A 17,134-nucleotide genomic window follows, 5' to 3' on the forward strand; every position below is an offset into this window, starting at 1 on the left:
GCTCTAACTCATTGCATATGCATTTAGGATCTAGTGGAGTGCTAACACCCTTGAAAATATTTGTGAAAAAAGGCTAACACATGTGCACAAGGCGCTTTTGGAAAAATGAAATGTCTATTTTCTATTGCGCTGGATGCAAAATTCTTGGTGGTTGGCACATTTGAGTAAGGGTGAAGTAGTTAGAGTTGAAATGGAGTTGGTCGAAATGATGCAGGCGTCGGTCTACTGACCGGACGCTGGGTCACTCAGCGACCGGACGCTGAAGGGCTGCGTCCGGTCGAGCTGTCAGACGGCACAGTCGCTAGGGTTGAGCACCGGACGCTGGTCTGCGTCCGGTCAAGGTGGACCGGACGCGTCCGGTCGAAAAAACATGCCTCGGGGAGCTTACTGGAAACGACCGGACGCTGGGGCTTCAGCGTCTGGTCAGTTTTGACCGGAGCGTCCGGTCAACCTCGTAGCCGTTGAAATCTGACGAACAGCGTTTGAAGCTGGTGACACGTGGCGTCCATCGGGCGACCGGACACTGAGGGCCAGCGTCCGGTCGTTATGACCGGAGCGTCCGGTCAGAGCGCGTTTTGCCCAGTGAAGGGGTACAACGGCTCTATTTGATGGGGGCTCTATTTATAGCCCCATGGCCGGCTCAAAGGATAACTCCTACACATTTTCATTGACATAGCATCCTTGTGAGCTTAGCCAAAGCCCTCCCACTCATCTCCATCATTGATCCATCATCATTGTGAGATTGGGAGAGAATCCAAGTGCATTGCTTGAGTGATTGCATCTAGAGGCACTTGGTATTCGTGTTGCGCTGCGGATTTCGCTTGTTTCTCTTGGTGGTTGCCACCACCTAGACGGTTGGAGCAGCGGTGAAGGATCGGCACGAGTTGGTGATTGTTCATGGCCGCCTTCGGTGATTGTGAGGGGAGTTGTACCTTCCCCGGCGAAGCGCCGAAAGGTAACTCTAGTAAATTGCTCGTGTCATTGAGTTACCTCACTTGTGGGTCGGTTCTTGCGGTGTCCAATCGTGTGGACGAGGTTTGTGAAACACCTCTTAGCCGCCGAACCACCAAGTGTTGGTCGACACAACGGGGACGTAGCGTGTTGGCAAGCACGTGAACCTCGGAAGAAAATCGATTGTCTCTTGTCTTTGGCATTCTCCCGGTGATTGGCTATATATTCATCTTGTGATTGGTTCATCCCCTACACGTCGGTATAATCACTCTACTCACTTATTTACATTCTTGCAAACTAGTTGACACAAGCTCTTTAGTGTAATTAGAATTGAGAGCTTGCTTTATTATTTATATTCATCTAGTTGAGCTCTTTAGAGTAGCAAGGTTGAGAGCTCTTAGTGAGTATTTACATAGCAAGTTTGTGTGCCTAAGTAATCATTGCAACTAGAATTGTTGGATAGGTGGCTTGCAACCCTTATAGAGCTAGAGCAAGTTTGCATTACGCTATTTGTCATACTAATCAAATTGCTCTAGTTGATTTGTAGATTTTTAAATAGGCTATTCACCCCCCCTCTAGCCATATTAGGACCTTTCACAGCCGCCACCGGATGGCCTCTTCGATCGGAAGGCCTAGCCCAAAACACTACTTGTGGCTCCGATCCCGCGTCTCTGACCGGGGATCATAGGAACCCTGCTCACCGCTCTTCTTCGACCGGCGCACTCAGAGCCGACTGGAGCCATCCGACCGGGGATGCCCGCTTAGTAGGAACCAGAAGACGTACAAAGAAAGGCAAGGCAATGCTCACAAGTCAAAACCACTGTACTAGGGACCATACCCTGCATGGAATAGTACTTTGTAGCCACCCTGACACAAACAGTATTGTAGGCGCCGACATATCCCTCTACAGTATTGTAGGGGCCGCTAAAACTCCCAACAGTATTTACAGGTATCGACGTCCACCATCCCTGAAAAAGGCAACATGACCTCTTTGCCATTCTACAGTAACATCAACAGTATTGTAGACGCCTACCGTTATCTTATACCCGCCGATGTGGGCAACAAGGCTCGGTAGACATGGGCAACAAGGCTCGGTAATATACGCACCCTTTCCCTCTCACTTGTAAAGCCGTCCCCTTCATCTATAAAAGGGGGTACGCTTCCTCCAACAAAGGAGACCGATTCTAGTTGATTAGAGTTCCTTAGATCGATAGATCACAACCATAGAACCGCTAGGTTCGGACCTCAAGCACCCGCTTGAACACTTAGCTCATAGCGAAGTTCCTGTCGCTCTCGGCCCTTTCGACTAGAGCCGACCGGATCTCTTATACACCCCATCTTTCTCCTTCTTGTTTGTAACCCCACTGCAAACTTTGAGCACCTGAGCTCAGGAATAAAGTCACTGACCGACCCCGACTGGATGTAGGGCACGTTGCCTGAACCAGTATAAATCCTATGTCATTGAGTGCTAGGCCACCTCCGATCACAACGTACAACAAAACTACAAATATTCACTAGTTGGTCACTTTCTGCACCGACAGGTTGCAATAATGTTCTATGGTGTTGCAATTGCTAGGGTGGTTATTACAACAAGATTTCTGAATGGATGCAATAGCATGTTCCTATTGCCATGGTTTTCTAGAGTTGTAATAAATTTTTGTGGCGTTGTAATTGTTAAGTACTTATTGCAACCACAATCCTAAATGGTCGCAATATCATGTTAATATTACCACGGTTTTTTTGTGTTGCTATAGGCTACCACTAATGCAACGTCCTAAAAGTGTTGCAATATATAAAATTGGTTGCAATGTACAAAATGCTTCACGCATTAGACTACCCCTGATACAACGGCCTAAAAGTGTTGCAATATACTAAAAATGGTTGCAATAGACAAAATGCTCTACGCATTTCTGAATAATGTATTCTATTGACAAAAAAATGTTCCCAGGAACTAAAGTACAAGCAAATACTCATCTACCACTGGGCTATTGAGGTGTGTTTGACATTAAGCTGCCTTTATATTACTTGTTTACATGATGAAGATGGATAATTCACTTCATATGTCAACAAGGACGATAACCATCCGCATCTTCCATGATAATTTCAGAAAACAAGGATTCGAGTGACAATCTGCTAGTATCTAGGGCCTATATGTAATAATATATTTTCTTTATGTAATGAGTCCAATATGGAATAATATTTTTTTGCGAACAATCATGTGGGTCACATATGTAATAATATATTTTTTCTTTGTGAAATAGGGGCAATAATATTTATTTTGAATTTCTACATGTCTTAAATCTGGAAATTTGAAAAGGAAAAAAATCATGAACACAAGGATGCTTGAACCCACACCCTTGGACCCAAGAGCGTAGAGTGAACCAACCAACCTTGAGTTTGAACTAGCAAAAAAAGACTCAACCAAAAAAAATTTGTGCCAACCGAGCTTCGAACGTGTAACCTCTCTAATTGGAGGGAAATCGCATACCACTATACTATGAAGTTGTTTATTAATAGTTGTCGTTTACTGAATATATAGGAAGTTACACCTCATCAAGACAGAAATAAAGAACGAAAAAGAACAAAAAATTTACCCTTAGCCAAAAAATACAAAATCAATTGTGTGAGGCAAGATTTGAACTTGAGATATACTTACTCAGAGCAAAGTGACATACCACTACAATATGAAGTTGCTTGTTGAAATAGTTGTTGTCCAGTAAATATATAGAAAGACGCACATCAAGAAGGATGAAAAGAACGAAAAAGAACAAAAATTAACGCTCAGCCAAAAAATACCGTACCAAGCAAGATTTGAAGTTGAAACCTCTACATTTCGAGCAAAGTGACATACCACTACACCATCAAGTTGTCCATGAAAATAATTATTTTTTGAAGTTATTACAGAATCACCTTCTTTTGACGAGATTTGTTCGTGCAAATACATGATTTGTCTTCCCATCTCCTCTTCTTTTCATGAGAGTCAGGTGTTGTCCAGCTGCCAGTCGCACGTCATGCCACGATGCAAGGACACTCCATGCCAGCATCAGGGTCCATTCATCAGCCTCTACGCTCCGTCCTTCCACCTCGATCATTGCCCTGCTCATTAGATGGAGAAATGACAAAAACAAAAGTTCTAGATCTTGATGAGTTCTCCAACAATGTTGTTGACAACTTTTTCATTTAAAATAATTTAATATCCCAAAATTTTGTTTGAAGTTCTCATATTTTAAAATTTAAATTTTGAATTTTTCAAACAAAGTCAAATAGAGAAATGACCAAAAACAAAAGTTATAGACCTCGATGACTTTTCTATTTTAAATCATTTATTATCCCAAAATTCTATTTGAAGTTTTCAAATTTTAAAATGCAAATGTAGCATGGTAAGGAAAAAATGACAAGAAAAATCAATTTGAAATCATTTAGTGTCCCAAAATACTATTTCAATTTTTTATATTTTGAAATTCAAAATTTACATGGCGTAGAAAAAATGACAAGAAAAATAAAAATAGAGTGACAACCAAGATTTGAACCTGCATCTCACTCCTAAGAGAATAACAACACCTCCACTACTATTAAACCACTTGCATATTTGTGAAAGGTCTTGCGTTTTATAGTATTTGTTATAGGAACCACGAGTTGGGCAATCAAGACATATATTTTGAATTGTTCAAACAAGGTTGGATGAAAAAATTAGCAAAACAAATGTTGTAGATCTCGATAATTTCTACAACTTTGTTGTTGACGACCTTTTCATTTGAAATCATTTAGTGTCCCAAAATTCTGTTTGAAGCTCTCAAATTTTGAAATTTAAATTTTGAATTATAAAAAAAATTGATATGAAGAAATGACCAAAATAAAAGTTGTACATCTCGATGAGTTGCACAACTTTTTTGTTGACAACTTTTCAATTTGAAATCATTTGTTATTCCAAAATTTTATTTGAAGTTCTTATATTTTGAAGTTCAAATTTTGAATTGTTCGCACAATCTCGAAAAAAGAAATAACCAAAACAAAAGTTGTAGATCTAGATGAGATCTAAAAACTTATAGTTGGTGACTTCTCCATTTGAAATTATTTACTATTCCAAAATTCTATTTGACGTTTTCATATTTTTACATTCAAATTTAGCATGGCGTGAGAAAAATAAAAAATATTCAATTTAAATCATTTATTGGCCTAAAATTCTATTTGAAGTTTTCAATTGAAATCATTTACTATCCCAAAGTTTGTTTGTTATTGTAATTATTCATTGAACTATCGTAGAATAAATGTAATATGACTAAATGAGAGATGTTACTATTTTTGTAGCTATTGTGATATACAATATGATTTTGATATATAATTATTACATAAAAATTTCAAATAATTTTAACAAAGTAGTATCACACATTGTTTATAAATTGACACATCTCACACATAGTTAAATGACTAAGTGAGAGATGTTACTATTTTTGAAGAATGTATCGTCCCACTTTATTAAAATTGTTTGGAATTTTTATGAAATGTTTTTATGTCAATTTGCAGAATTATCTGACAAAATTTAGGTATTATTACAATTATTCGTTGGATTACCATAGAGTAAATGTAATAATATCTACACTTGCATAGAAAAATCCACAAACTTGCATGACAACATAATTTTAACATACGACATATTTTGTTTTTAAAGGAAATCAAATATGTTGGCTTTAGAAATTTAGAGAGAAAATTTCAATTCAAAATTATTAGCTACTCCTAAGTATCTAGCAAATTTCGGCGGCAAGACTCCCGCCAAGGTCCTGTCTGTTCCGTGTCCTGGTAGCCTAAAAAAAATTCGAAGTCCCCCGCGCTCTCCTCCACCGGAGCCGGAAAGTGCTCGCGTGGTAGGCCTCGAAAACAAGATGGAAAATTTCCCCACCAGATGGAAACCTAGATTGAAACCCAGCACATTGTTCCCTGTCTCACACACTGTCATTCCTAGGGATAAAAACGGTACGGATATTTTTTGATCGTATTCGAAACCGAATTCGTTTAGAGGGGTTGAGATCTGTCCATATCCGAGTCCGGATATCCAACATCCGATACCGTATTCGTATCCGAATACTCAAATCGCATATTTATGATGTTGATATCCAATCGTATCCTATCCAACGTAGTTGACACTATCCGTATTCAAATCCAAATCCGAACAAAAATATAAAAACAAATATAATATTGATGATATCTGTACGTATCCAATCCGTTTTCATCGCTAGTCATTCCCCACCAGCCGCCGGCCTGCCGCCACCGGATACCTCTGTCTCATGTGCATCTCTCTCTCACCTCGTTCCCCTCTCCCACATCGCCACACCCACCTTGGCCAAATCAGGTTGAGGTCATGGCTGCATAGGCCATGCCTGCGTGGTCTCTGGCTGGATCTTGTGACCGTGGATCTGGGGAAGGCCGTGGCGGCGGCGGCATGGTGGCGGCGCCCGAGCGCTGCACAGCGCGCGGGACGAGCGTGACACGCGGTGGACACTGGCAGCCTACCGAGCTGGAGCCGAACGAGGCGACGAGCGACTGGCCATGAGCGTCACCTCCACGATCTCCTTGGCGTGAACGATGTCGGCCTCCTTCACGATCTCCTCCACGCGGACGAAATCGGCCTCCTCTGCTGTGTTTTTACCTTAATGGCTGCACAAACAGGAACCTCTAGATGAGTAGGGGCGTGACAATAGTAGGGCCAAAAAAATTTAGATGCAGGGCTTGGGATGTCCTGTTAAGTCAGATATGTGCTAATTGCTGAAACTTTGGTGCTTCTCTGATGTCTAGCTACGTGATCTATCATCTCAGATTTGTACTCATCTTTTTTTAAAACTGAAAGCTGAATGCTAATAAGGTACATGTGATGTCCCGTTATTGCATATCTCGTAGAGACAAGTTAGTGTGTCTCCTCTTATCTTTTGTTTTTTTCCATAATACAAGCACTAGAATGCTTATCTAATTTTTGTTGTTTGAAAACCAAGGCTGAATGCTATCAGGTACTTGTGATGTCTAATTATTGCTTGTCTTCCTGAGATGGGTCGCTGCCGGAGTAGAAGAGGGTGGCAGCTGTTGTGCAGGCACAACGGCGTAAAAGCTTAGTAGAGTTCAGATAGTTGTTTTTCGCTGCTCCTATTCTGTTCTTCTTCAGTTCACAGCAGGTCCACAGCAGTAGTGCAGGTTCAGGTGGGCTTGGGGGTTTGTTATTCACGGTGCAGCAACTAGTTCAGACAGAAAGAGATGCTTTTGTTTAGCGGCAGAGCACTTGGCTTGAGATAGATTCAGGTTCGATTAGAGCAGTTCAGTTATTCATATCCTCAGCTCTTGAAGATAACATTCTTAAGAATGAGAGCAGCACGAAAATCTTCATGATAGAGAGAAGCAATCACAACTTGCCTAGTGCTTGTTTACTAGTTGATAATATTACATAATCCTTTGCTAGACCTCTAGAATGCCTTATTTAATTCTTCCTTGCTTATATGTTTTGTGCACACGGAATGATAGTAGGGCATTTCAGTGTTGATTCGTTTCTTTGTGCGTGTCTTGCCTTGCAGTGTGGATTCTTTAGCCAACAAACACTGGTATGACCTCAGGGCCTGTCAGGGTTCAGCGTTCGCAACATAGGCAAGACTCTGCTGGTCAGGACACTGGCCACCAAGGTATGCCTGTTCATCTTCTCCTGCTTGCTCTATCATTTGGGAATCGTACTCCTGCTACTGTATCATCTTGGTGTAAAAGGAAGGCCAAAGATATTTTCACTGGCACGCTGGCATGAGTTTCTAGCGGTATGGGTGATTCAACATGCATGTGTATTTGATCTGTAGGATTGTTGGAATACCTGTGATCTGGATGTGGTTAGATTTTTTTGTGTAAACATAAGTTATTGGAGCATCAATATTGAACTGTTAGGCATTTAAATGAAGATCATCTCGATGTCTTATGTATGGTTATGCTTTTCTGATTCATTATTCATATGATTGACATAATTTGGTGATGAGGGCCATAAGCTTCATTTGTTTGGATTTTTTCAAAATTTAATGTCTCACGTGCCAATCAGGGCTGCTTCTCATATGTAAGGACGACTTTTATCTCAATTTCTTCCTTTTGTTTTCGAATTTCCTCTAATGGTCAGACATTTTTTAAAGAGGCCTTTTGTTTCTCTTGGCCAGTTTTACCAGACTACTTTCTTGTCATTCCGTGAGTGTAGTAGTATTTCTGAATTTACTATGGTCTTAAATATTGGTTTTGGCTAGGCTCTATTCTAAGTAAACAAACTAATTGGAACATATGTACCAGGCTGAGGTAACCATTTTGACTCTCTAAATTCAGAATAAGTCTTGGTACCTAGCTCAGAAATTTTCTAGGTTTCATTGGAACGTGTAAGCCTAGCAAGATGGCTGGTTCAATTGTCAAAATATTTTGAACCAGTTTTGAGTAGTTCCAGCATTGTTACATATGCAATTTATTGCGAAAAGAAACCTTAACAGTTTCATTATTGTTTCATGGCCGGTTGATTTTGGCAAATGTGGAGCCATTTTTTTTAAGTTGGTCATATGCAACCTTTAGGCTTTTTAGGCTATGTTGGTCCAACATTCTCTATGGTTTGAAATATAGTTACCATTATCACACCTAAGTATGGTCCAACATTCCCTTCGGTGCATGTATGTGTGTATAGGAGAGCAAGCCTTTGATACATGTATGTATGTGAGAGTGTTGGGGTGTCGATAGACTGGTTGCTTCCTCTGTATTTGCACCGATGGTAGAAGTCTGCAGTGTTGGTTCTCATTGTTGTTCTCTCTATTTACTATCAGAGAATTGTACTCCACTTTTAGAAATAATCTTTATCACTGTTAGAAATAATCTTTATCACTGTAATCACCCGAATAGAATCTTATAGAATCTTAAGATATAATCACTATAACCTAGATTTTGCTTGTACCGGATTTTTAAGCACATTCCATATAGACGACGGTCTCTGATTTCTTTTTCTTTTTTCTTTGAATTGGGATAATTTCTAATTTCTGTATATGCGTCATCTTTTGTTCTTTATTGGGATCAACAGAGGCCCCTCTAGGCTGAACTGCTTCCACCAACTAATGGTGTAACAATCTGCTAGCATCTGGGGCCTATATGTAATAATAAATTTTGTTTATGTAATGAGTCCAATATGGAATAATTTTTTTTTTGCGGACGATCATGTGGGTCACATATGTAATAATATATTTTTCTTTGTGAAATAGGGGCAATAATATTTATTTTGATTTTCTACATGTCTTAAATTTGGAAATCTGAAAAGGAAAAAATCATGAACATTATCGTTGCTAGTGCACCTATTGCTGCGAATAAGACTCAAACTCGTCAAAACAAAGGAGGGGATACGACAGCTAGTTTTACTACTACTAAAGCACTGAGGGATACTGTGGCTAAGAAATAAGCATTATCCAAAAGGAATCAACAAGCTGGCAAAGCCCAGGTGATTTTTGACTCTACTACTTGTGAATATTTCTGAATCAGATTTAGTTGGCTAGTTCCTGTTACTGTAAAGTGAAATGATATTTAGCTAAATACTAAGTTTCTGTTTGTTGAATATACCAATGTTAATGATTGTTTCAGGAGTAAGATAGAGTTTGAGTGGAGCGCACAACTGATGGACGGTCAATGTCAAGCCAACCTTTGCTACAGTGCTACATATAGCTTATTACATTTTGAACCGTTCAAAGTAGCTACTGTGCGTCAGATATCTTATGTGTTTTAGTTGTTGTGCGTGTGTTATCAACTAAGTTTGACATTGGATGTGGTTTCATTAATGAGTTGTACGAACAATGCATATTTTGGATTAATGAATGTCTAAATGCTTCTTTCATCATATATTGTGCATTGCAATATGGATTATCGACAAAATAATTTGGCGTTGCAATATATGATATAGCAACAAACAAACGGTGTTGCAAAAAACATTATACCAACGGAATAGTGGGCGTTGCAATAGAGTCTCCAAACTGTAGCAACATAATAGTTAGCGTGGCAATAGAGGGTCCAACAATAGCAACCAGTATTGATCATTGCAATAGAGAGACAACCTTTAGCAACAAAATATTTACCGTGGCAATAGACGGATGCACCTATAGCAACCATAATGTTTAGTGTTGCAATAGAGAGGCTACCTCTAGCAACCAAATATTTATCGTGGCAATAGACGGTTCCACCTATAGCAACCAGTATTGATCGTTGCAATAGAGAGGCTACCTCTAGCAACCAAATATTTATCGTGACAATAGATGGTTCCACCTATAGCAACCACCGAGATAGCGTGGCAATAGAGGGTCCATCTATTGTAATGCTATTGATGCGTGGTAATAAGGTCTATTGCAACACCAAATATCGTTGCTAGTGCACCTATTGCCACACTTTGGGTTCATGGCAATAGGTATTTCTGGTGTTGCAATAGGGGAAAATCTATTGTAACACCAAAGAGAGTCATTGGGCAAACCTTTCCCCACGGTTACTATAGCAACACCTGCCAACAAAAATTTTCTGTTGTAATTTTGTCTTTCGCAACCATTTTTGGTATATTGTAACGCTTTTAGGCCGTTGCATCAGGGGTAAAACCTTGTAGTGGCCGGTGATGTCTCTTGATTGGTGTAAGGTCGAGATGACAGACTAGAGATATGGTGAATAGTCCTTTCTAACATTAATCACGCTGGCTAACCGAAACAAATATGGAAATAAAACTATTGGTCTAGCCAAGACTACACCCCTCTATCTAAGTTAACAAGCACCTTATAAAAATCCTAATTAGACAACAAAGGTGCTGGGCTAGCTAGTGCTCACCTATCCAATTCTAGCTTGTAAGGTCACACTAACCTATGCAACTAGTACTTCAAGCAAATCGGAGAGCACTTACATAATCTAGTAAGCAAAAGCACAAAGCCACCTAAGCTCACTAGCAATGCTCAATAACAAGGCCACACAAGCCAAATTAGAGAGTGCAAATTACTTAGCTACACAAACTAAGCAATATGACTAATAAGATTACTCAAACCAAATTAACCATGCAAGGGAGCTACTTCTATGCTACACAAGTAAGAAGGTAACTAGCAAACTACACAAGCTAACTAATTACAAGAGCAACTACACAAGCACAATGTATGAAATGTAAATACAAGCTTGTGTTGCACGAAATGCAAACCACCGAGAAGATGATGAAGACAATATTGACACGGTGATTTTCTTCCGAGGTTCACTTGGTTGCCACCAAGCTACGTCCTCATTGTGTCGACCGCTCACTTAGTGGTTCGACGGCTAATTTGCATCACTCGCCAAACCCGCACGTTGGGCACCGCAAGAACCTACCCTGAAAGTGAGGGTAGCTCAATGACACGCTCAACTAGAGTTGCTCTTCGCGATCCCCGCGGGGTGAGCACAATCCCCCTCACAAATCCTCCTCCGGAGCATCGCATAATCTTCTCTCGTGCTTCAACAGAGTCAGAAGACACCAAGCCGTCTAGGAGGTGGCAACCTCCAAGAGTAACAAGCACCATCGGCTTGCAACACAATCACTTAGTGCCACTCGATGCAACCTCACGATGCAATCGCACTAGAATCGCTTACTCACTCGATCGGATGATCACTATCAAGCACAAGTGAGTTAGAGGGCTCCCAAGCACACCTACACAAGCCACCAAGGCTTAAGGGTGCTCAACCAGCCAAATACCCGAGCTCCACCTCTATTTATAGCCCCAAGCCAAATAGAGCCGTTGGCGCAAAGCTGTACTTTCTACGAGGGCACTGGACACGGCAGTGGTGGCACCACCCTAGGGGTGGCGGTGCCCCCCAACGGTCACCCCAATGGCTAGTTTGACTAGCGTAGGGGCACCAGACACAGTGGCGGTGACCACCCAGCCAGTCACCCGAAACACCATGTCTCCGGAAAAATAGGGCGGTGCACCACCATCACCATGGCGGTGACCACCTCGCCTTTCCTTGCTCTCTGTCGAAAAGGGGCGGTGGCACCTGACAACACCCGATGTTGCACCGCCCTCACCATGGCGGTGTACACCATCACTTCTGGTGACCACCTCGGCCAAGTCTAGGTGGGCACCTCCCTAGGGGTGGCGGTGCCCTTAGGGCACCAGCCAAACTTCTCGCTCTTGGCCTCGACCAGTCGGTCACCGCCATAGGAGTGGCGGTGCACCGGACAGGGGGTGGCGTTGCCACCCAGGTAGCACCCCGAGCCCGGTTTCGCCTCCTCTTCTTCACCAACTTCACATTTGCAAAAGTGCTAACACCACCGAGTGTTCACCAACTTATGCACGTATGTTAGTTTTTCACAAATATTTTCCCAAAGGATTAGCACTCTTTTCACCACGCCACTCGATCCTAACACGTATGTAAAGTTAGATCGCTCAAGTGGCACTAGATGACCGATATGCAAACAGGTTTGCCCCTCTTAATAGTACGGACATCTATCCTAAATCTGATCATGCACTTCTCTACACAACCTTTGACCGGTGAAATAAAATGCCCTAGATTATACCTTTGCCTTGCGCATTCCATTCCAACTCCTCCGATGTTGATGCAACACATGCACTAATATGATCGACAATGATATGATCCACTTCATATCATCACGTGACCGTATTGGTTCATCGATCTTGACTTCACTTGCTCTTCACCGTTGCCTCGATCCATCGGTACCAAGTCATCACTCAACTTACCCTTCACACTTACAACCGTTCCGTCGAGCCAAGTCTTGTCTTGATCTTCTCCACCTTGATCACATGACTCAATGTCATGTCTCATGTGCAATGAGCTCATTCATCACATGTGTGAGCTTTGTAACATCTCCGTGCCATTTCATCTCTCTGGCATATATTGCTCACACACATGTACTTGTTGACTAATCACCTATGTATCTAATTCAAACACAATTAGTCCACCTAAAATTGTTACTCAATTACCAAAACCAAGGATCTTTCGATTGGTCAGCACGTCTTTGACGGAACGGTTGCGCCTACGACTCCTGACCGCTCGGAAGAGGCAAGGTGCAAAGCAGCAGATAGCACCGTCCGGCAGCCAGGCATCGGTCCAGAAGCGCGCGGTTGCACCGTCACCCACCTGGACGGTGACCGATGCCCTGAACATGTGTTCGACCGCCCGCTCCGGTTTGGATGGCAAGAGGGTCCACGCTGCGTCGGGTTGAGTCCGCCGTAGCCACTCCCAGCGCAGGCGAAGTGCGAAGCCGAGGATCCTGAGATCATGTAGCCCAAGGCCGCCATGCTCCCTCGGCGAGCAGACGACGGGCCAAGCAACCCCGCACTTCCCTCCGGCGACGGAGTCAGTGCCCGCCCAAAGGAAGGCGCGCCTTCGCTTGTCGATTTCCTCGATCGCCCATGACGAGAGGCTGCAACATCCAGCATATCGATACGTGCACTGGGATCGCGGAGAGCGTCGTTTGTGTCAATGTTGCTCTCCCCGCATTAGTCAATAGGCTGGCTTTCCAGGTCGGAATTCGGGCGGCAACCGCGTCAACAAGCATCTGTTCATTGGCGCGGCTTAGTCTAGAAACCGATAGTGGAGCCCCCAGGTATTTTGTTGGAAATTCCTGGAGCCTGCAGGGGAAGACACTCTGCACGGCTTCGACGTCGTCGCTGGAGCAACGGATCGGGGTGATCGTGCATTTGTCCAGGTTGGTGGCAAGTCCGGATGTCCCCACAAAAAGCTTGAGAATGTGTCTGATGCAGCTGAAGTCCTGAGCAGATGGCGCGAGGAAGATGACCAGGTCGTCGGTGTAAATGGATGCACGGTATTGGATCGCAGTCCCCGGCAGCGGAGCTAGTACTGCACAACGACCAGCTGCGGTGATCAGCACGTTCAGGACCTCCATAACAATGATGAACAGGAACGGCGACAGCGGGTCGCCTTGTCTGAGCCCGCGGGCATGACAGATGCGACGTCCCGGCCGTCCGTTGACAAGAACCTTAGTGCTCGCTGTTCCCAGCTTGGCTAACTGGCTAAGATCCAGTCACGCCACCGCTGGGGGAAGCCTATGTGCTCGAGTACCTCAAGCAAGAACGGCCATGCCACCGTATCGAATGCCTTTGCGAGATCAACCTTGAGAAGCATCGTGGGGCAGCGCCGAGCATGCAGCCATCGGCAGGTCAGCTGTACAGCACGGAAATTCTCATGAATTCGCCGACCCCGGATGAAGGCAGACTGATTGATCTTAACGATCTCCGGTATTCTTGGGGCCAGACGAAGTGCGAGGCCCTTGGCGAACAGTTTGCCGATGGAGTGGATGAGGTTGATCGGCCTGTAGTCCTTGAGGCCGTCCGGCGCCTGAGTTTTGTGGAGAAGTACCATGGTCTACTCGTTTAGGTGGTAGAAGCTTCTGAAGTCCAGCTCCCAGAGCGCGTGGAAAACCCGTACCACATCGGGGCCGACGATCTCCCAAGCCGCCTTGTAAAAGGCGCCATTGAATCCGTCCGGGCCTGGAGCCCTGTCAGCCGGGGTGTCCCGGACGATCCTCGCCACCTCCTCCGCCGTGAACAGGGTCACCAGATCACTGAGGTCCAGCCGCGGCAGGTCCAGTTGGGCCAAGTCGATGCGGTGTTGCCTATGGAAGGCCTTGCTGAGCAGCTCGTTGTAGTAGGAGTACACGATGCCCGCCTTCGCTTCCTCCTCGCTAAAGGTCTGCCCATTGTGGTTTATGGCGAACAGATAATTTTTTCGCCGTCGGTGGCAGGCCTGTAGGTGGAAATACTTGGTGCATGCATCACCTTCCTTCAGGTACCTAGTCCTCGAGCGCTGTCTAGCCATGGTTCTGGCCAGAGACGCGAGCCCGAGGGCGTTCGTCTTGAGTTCGTGGCGCAGTTCAAGCTCACCATACGACAGTTGCCTGGACTCTTGCGCGACGTCGAGCTCGTAGATTACCGCTCGTGCCGTAGTGAGTTGCAACCTGATGTTGCCAACACAGGTGGCACACGCTAGCTCCTTAGCGCCTTTGCCAGGGCACGCAGTTTCTGGTCTAGGCATCGGCAAGCGTCGACGTCGGCCATCTGGGCACCCCACGCGACACTTACGACATCCAGAAATCCATCAATCTTTGTCCAGTATTGGTCAAAACGAAATCTCGGCTTCACCCAGGGTTCGGAGTTGAGAACTAGCAACAGTGGAGCATGATCGGAACAATCCGATGAAAGGCAGCGAAGCTGATGGCTGGGATACTGCTCGATCCATTGCACCGTGGCGAAAGCCCTGTCGAGACGTTCCAGAGTTGGTTGGTTCCTACCGTTGGACCAAGTGAAGAGGCGGCCGGAGAGATGGATCTCCTCCAGTTGCAGGTCATCGATGACGTTGCGGAACCTGCGCATCAGTCCATGGTGTAGCCTGCCATTGTTCTTATCGCTGGCTTTGTAGATTAAGTTGAAGTCACCACAAAGGAGCCAGGGACCGGGGCAACTGGCTCGGACGTCGCGCAGCTCCTGAAGAAAGTCAGCCTTGTCCGCTCTCGCTGTAGGTCCATAGACGTTGGTGAGCCACCATGGCTCCCCGTGACCATTCAGCGGCGTGAGTTTTGTGGTGACCGAGAAACGACGTGCGCACGGCGAGGTTGCGCACCACAGGTCACGGCGCCAGGAGACAACAGCGCCCCCAGCCACGCCGACCGCAGGGAGGCAGAAGTAGTCGAAATCGTTTCCTGCTATTTCATTGTTCATGGCTACAGAGAAATTAGCGACCTTAGACTCTTGTAGGCATACGATCGAGGCACGCCGTTGGGCGACAATAATATCTCTGACTACACTGCGACGCGCACTGGTATTCAAGCCTCGTGCGTTCCAGACGACTAGGTGATTGGCACTCATGGAAAACAGTGTTGCGACGGCGGCAGCAGGCGCTCATTCCAGCCTCGTCACGGTCCGCGCCTAGCGGTCACCGCCCATGGGGAAGAGCACTCGCATCGCCTCCCTCTTGGAGGACGACAGTGGCTCTGTAAAAGCTTCGTGGAACTTGGTGGCGATCGTGGCGCCCGGCGTGTTGCTCGCCATGTCCTCAGGTCTTCCCCTCCACTTGTTCACCGGCTGGGGGTCGCGGAAGGCCGACTTGGCCGCTAGACGGTCGCTGCGGCGCGGCACCTAGTCGTCGTCAACAATCCTGGAGACCCGGGTGCGGGGTGGAGTTTTGATCAGCGGCTCCTGCAACGGCAGCTTGAGGGAATCGATGAAGCCTGCTACCGATGTTGCTGTAGGCGCTCCGGCAACAGGCGCAGAAGTGGGGTGGGGGTCTCCGGCGGCGCTGGGAGGGGCCTGCGTTGAGGCCAGGGTGGTAGCGGTTATGGTTGCTATCGCTACTATCATCATCGTCGTCGTTGTCCCCTCCATGGCCGTCGTTGTCATCAGATGAGTGCCGGGGAACTGACCAGTCTTGGTACTCGATGACCCGGCACCGGACAAGGTAACGGAGAGCAGGGAGCTCCGTCATGTCCTCATGCCCACCCAGGAACGACGGCTCCGGAATGGCCATGATCTTCTCGTCCGGAACGAGGCGCAGGGGGATGCGCCATGCAGCGACGAACTCGCGGTCATCATCTTCGGCCACGGCCTCCGGCGGGGCGATCTCGATGCCAGCGCACGACGTCCCCAGGATGCACTCAGCGATGGACACACTCCTAGCATGGATAGGAACGTTCCGAATCCCAACTAGCACCCTGAACGTGAAAGCCCCCACCGATGCCATGGACGTGCGTCTCCACGGCCTCCAGATCAAGGTGAAGGGAGGGTGCGGAGGTGCGTTGTTCAGTACTAGGTCCCGATCCGAGCGACTGCCGAACCGAAAAAGACTGAGAAGGCTTCCTCTGCGAAGCCGAAGTGGCCACGGAGAAGCTGACGGACCATCGCCGTGCCCCTCTCCCCCCCCCCCCCCCCCCCCCCCCCCCCCCCCCCCCCCGACCGCGACCTGTTGGTTTGATCTCCCAACCACAGTGGCCCAACAGCCACTTCGGCCATGACCTCGTGCCCTGATCGGGGGCGCCCAGTCCATCTATGGCTGGCGGCCCCCGTCACACTGCGCATTAAATAGAGGTGGGGACCGGCAGCTCTTGGTACGAGGTTGGCCTGAGCCGTACGCCCCACCGGAAAACCCTACTCCGATCTAACAGAGGGGCGCAGCCAGTGACGGAAAGCAC

The 17,134-nt window shown here is 45.8% G+C and overlaps 1 protein-coding gene across 1 annotated transcript; it reads right to left on the reverse strand.

Annotated features, from left to right (window-relative positions):
* Positions 1-14,316: 14,316 nt before the first annotated feature.
* Positions 14,317-15,998, reverse strand: LOC136469205 (uncharacterized). The gene is made up of 3 exons (XM_066467495.1): positions 15,887-15,998; positions 15,033-15,670; positions 14,317-14,643 (listed from the first exon to the last, which is right to left on the reverse strand). Exons 1-3 carry the CDS (start codon positions 15,996-15,998, stop codon positions 14,317-14,319), a joined length of 1,077 nt encoding a protein of 358 aa, XP_066323592.1.
* Between the last annotated feature and the right edge of the window lie 1,136 nt (positions 15,999-17,134).

Source organism: Miscanthus floridulus, chromosome 8, assembly GCF_019320115.1.
Source record: "Miscanthus floridulus cultivar M001 chromosome 8, ASM1932011v1, whole genome shotgun sequence".
NCBI lineage: Eukaryota > Viridiplantae > Streptophyta > Magnoliopsida > Poales > Poaceae > Miscanthus > Miscanthus floridulus.

What these genes read in the sequence shown, in the direction of transcription:
- LOC136469205 (XM_066467495.1), bottom strand. Translation starts at nt 15,998, where the DNA reads ATGGCGAGCAACACGCCGGGCGCCACGATCGCCACCAAGTTCCACGAA. An exon ending in AGTGCTCTTCCCCATGGGCG is followed by an intron (nt 15,671 to 15,886) that starts GTGACCGCTAGG and finishes ATTTCTCTGTAG; the next exon opens with CCATGAACAATGAAATAGCA. An exon ending in TTGATGGATTTCTGGATGTC is followed by an intron (nt 14,644 to 15,032) that starts GTAAGTGTCGCG and finishes CACAATGGGCAG; the next exon opens with ACCTTTAGCGAGGAGGAAGC.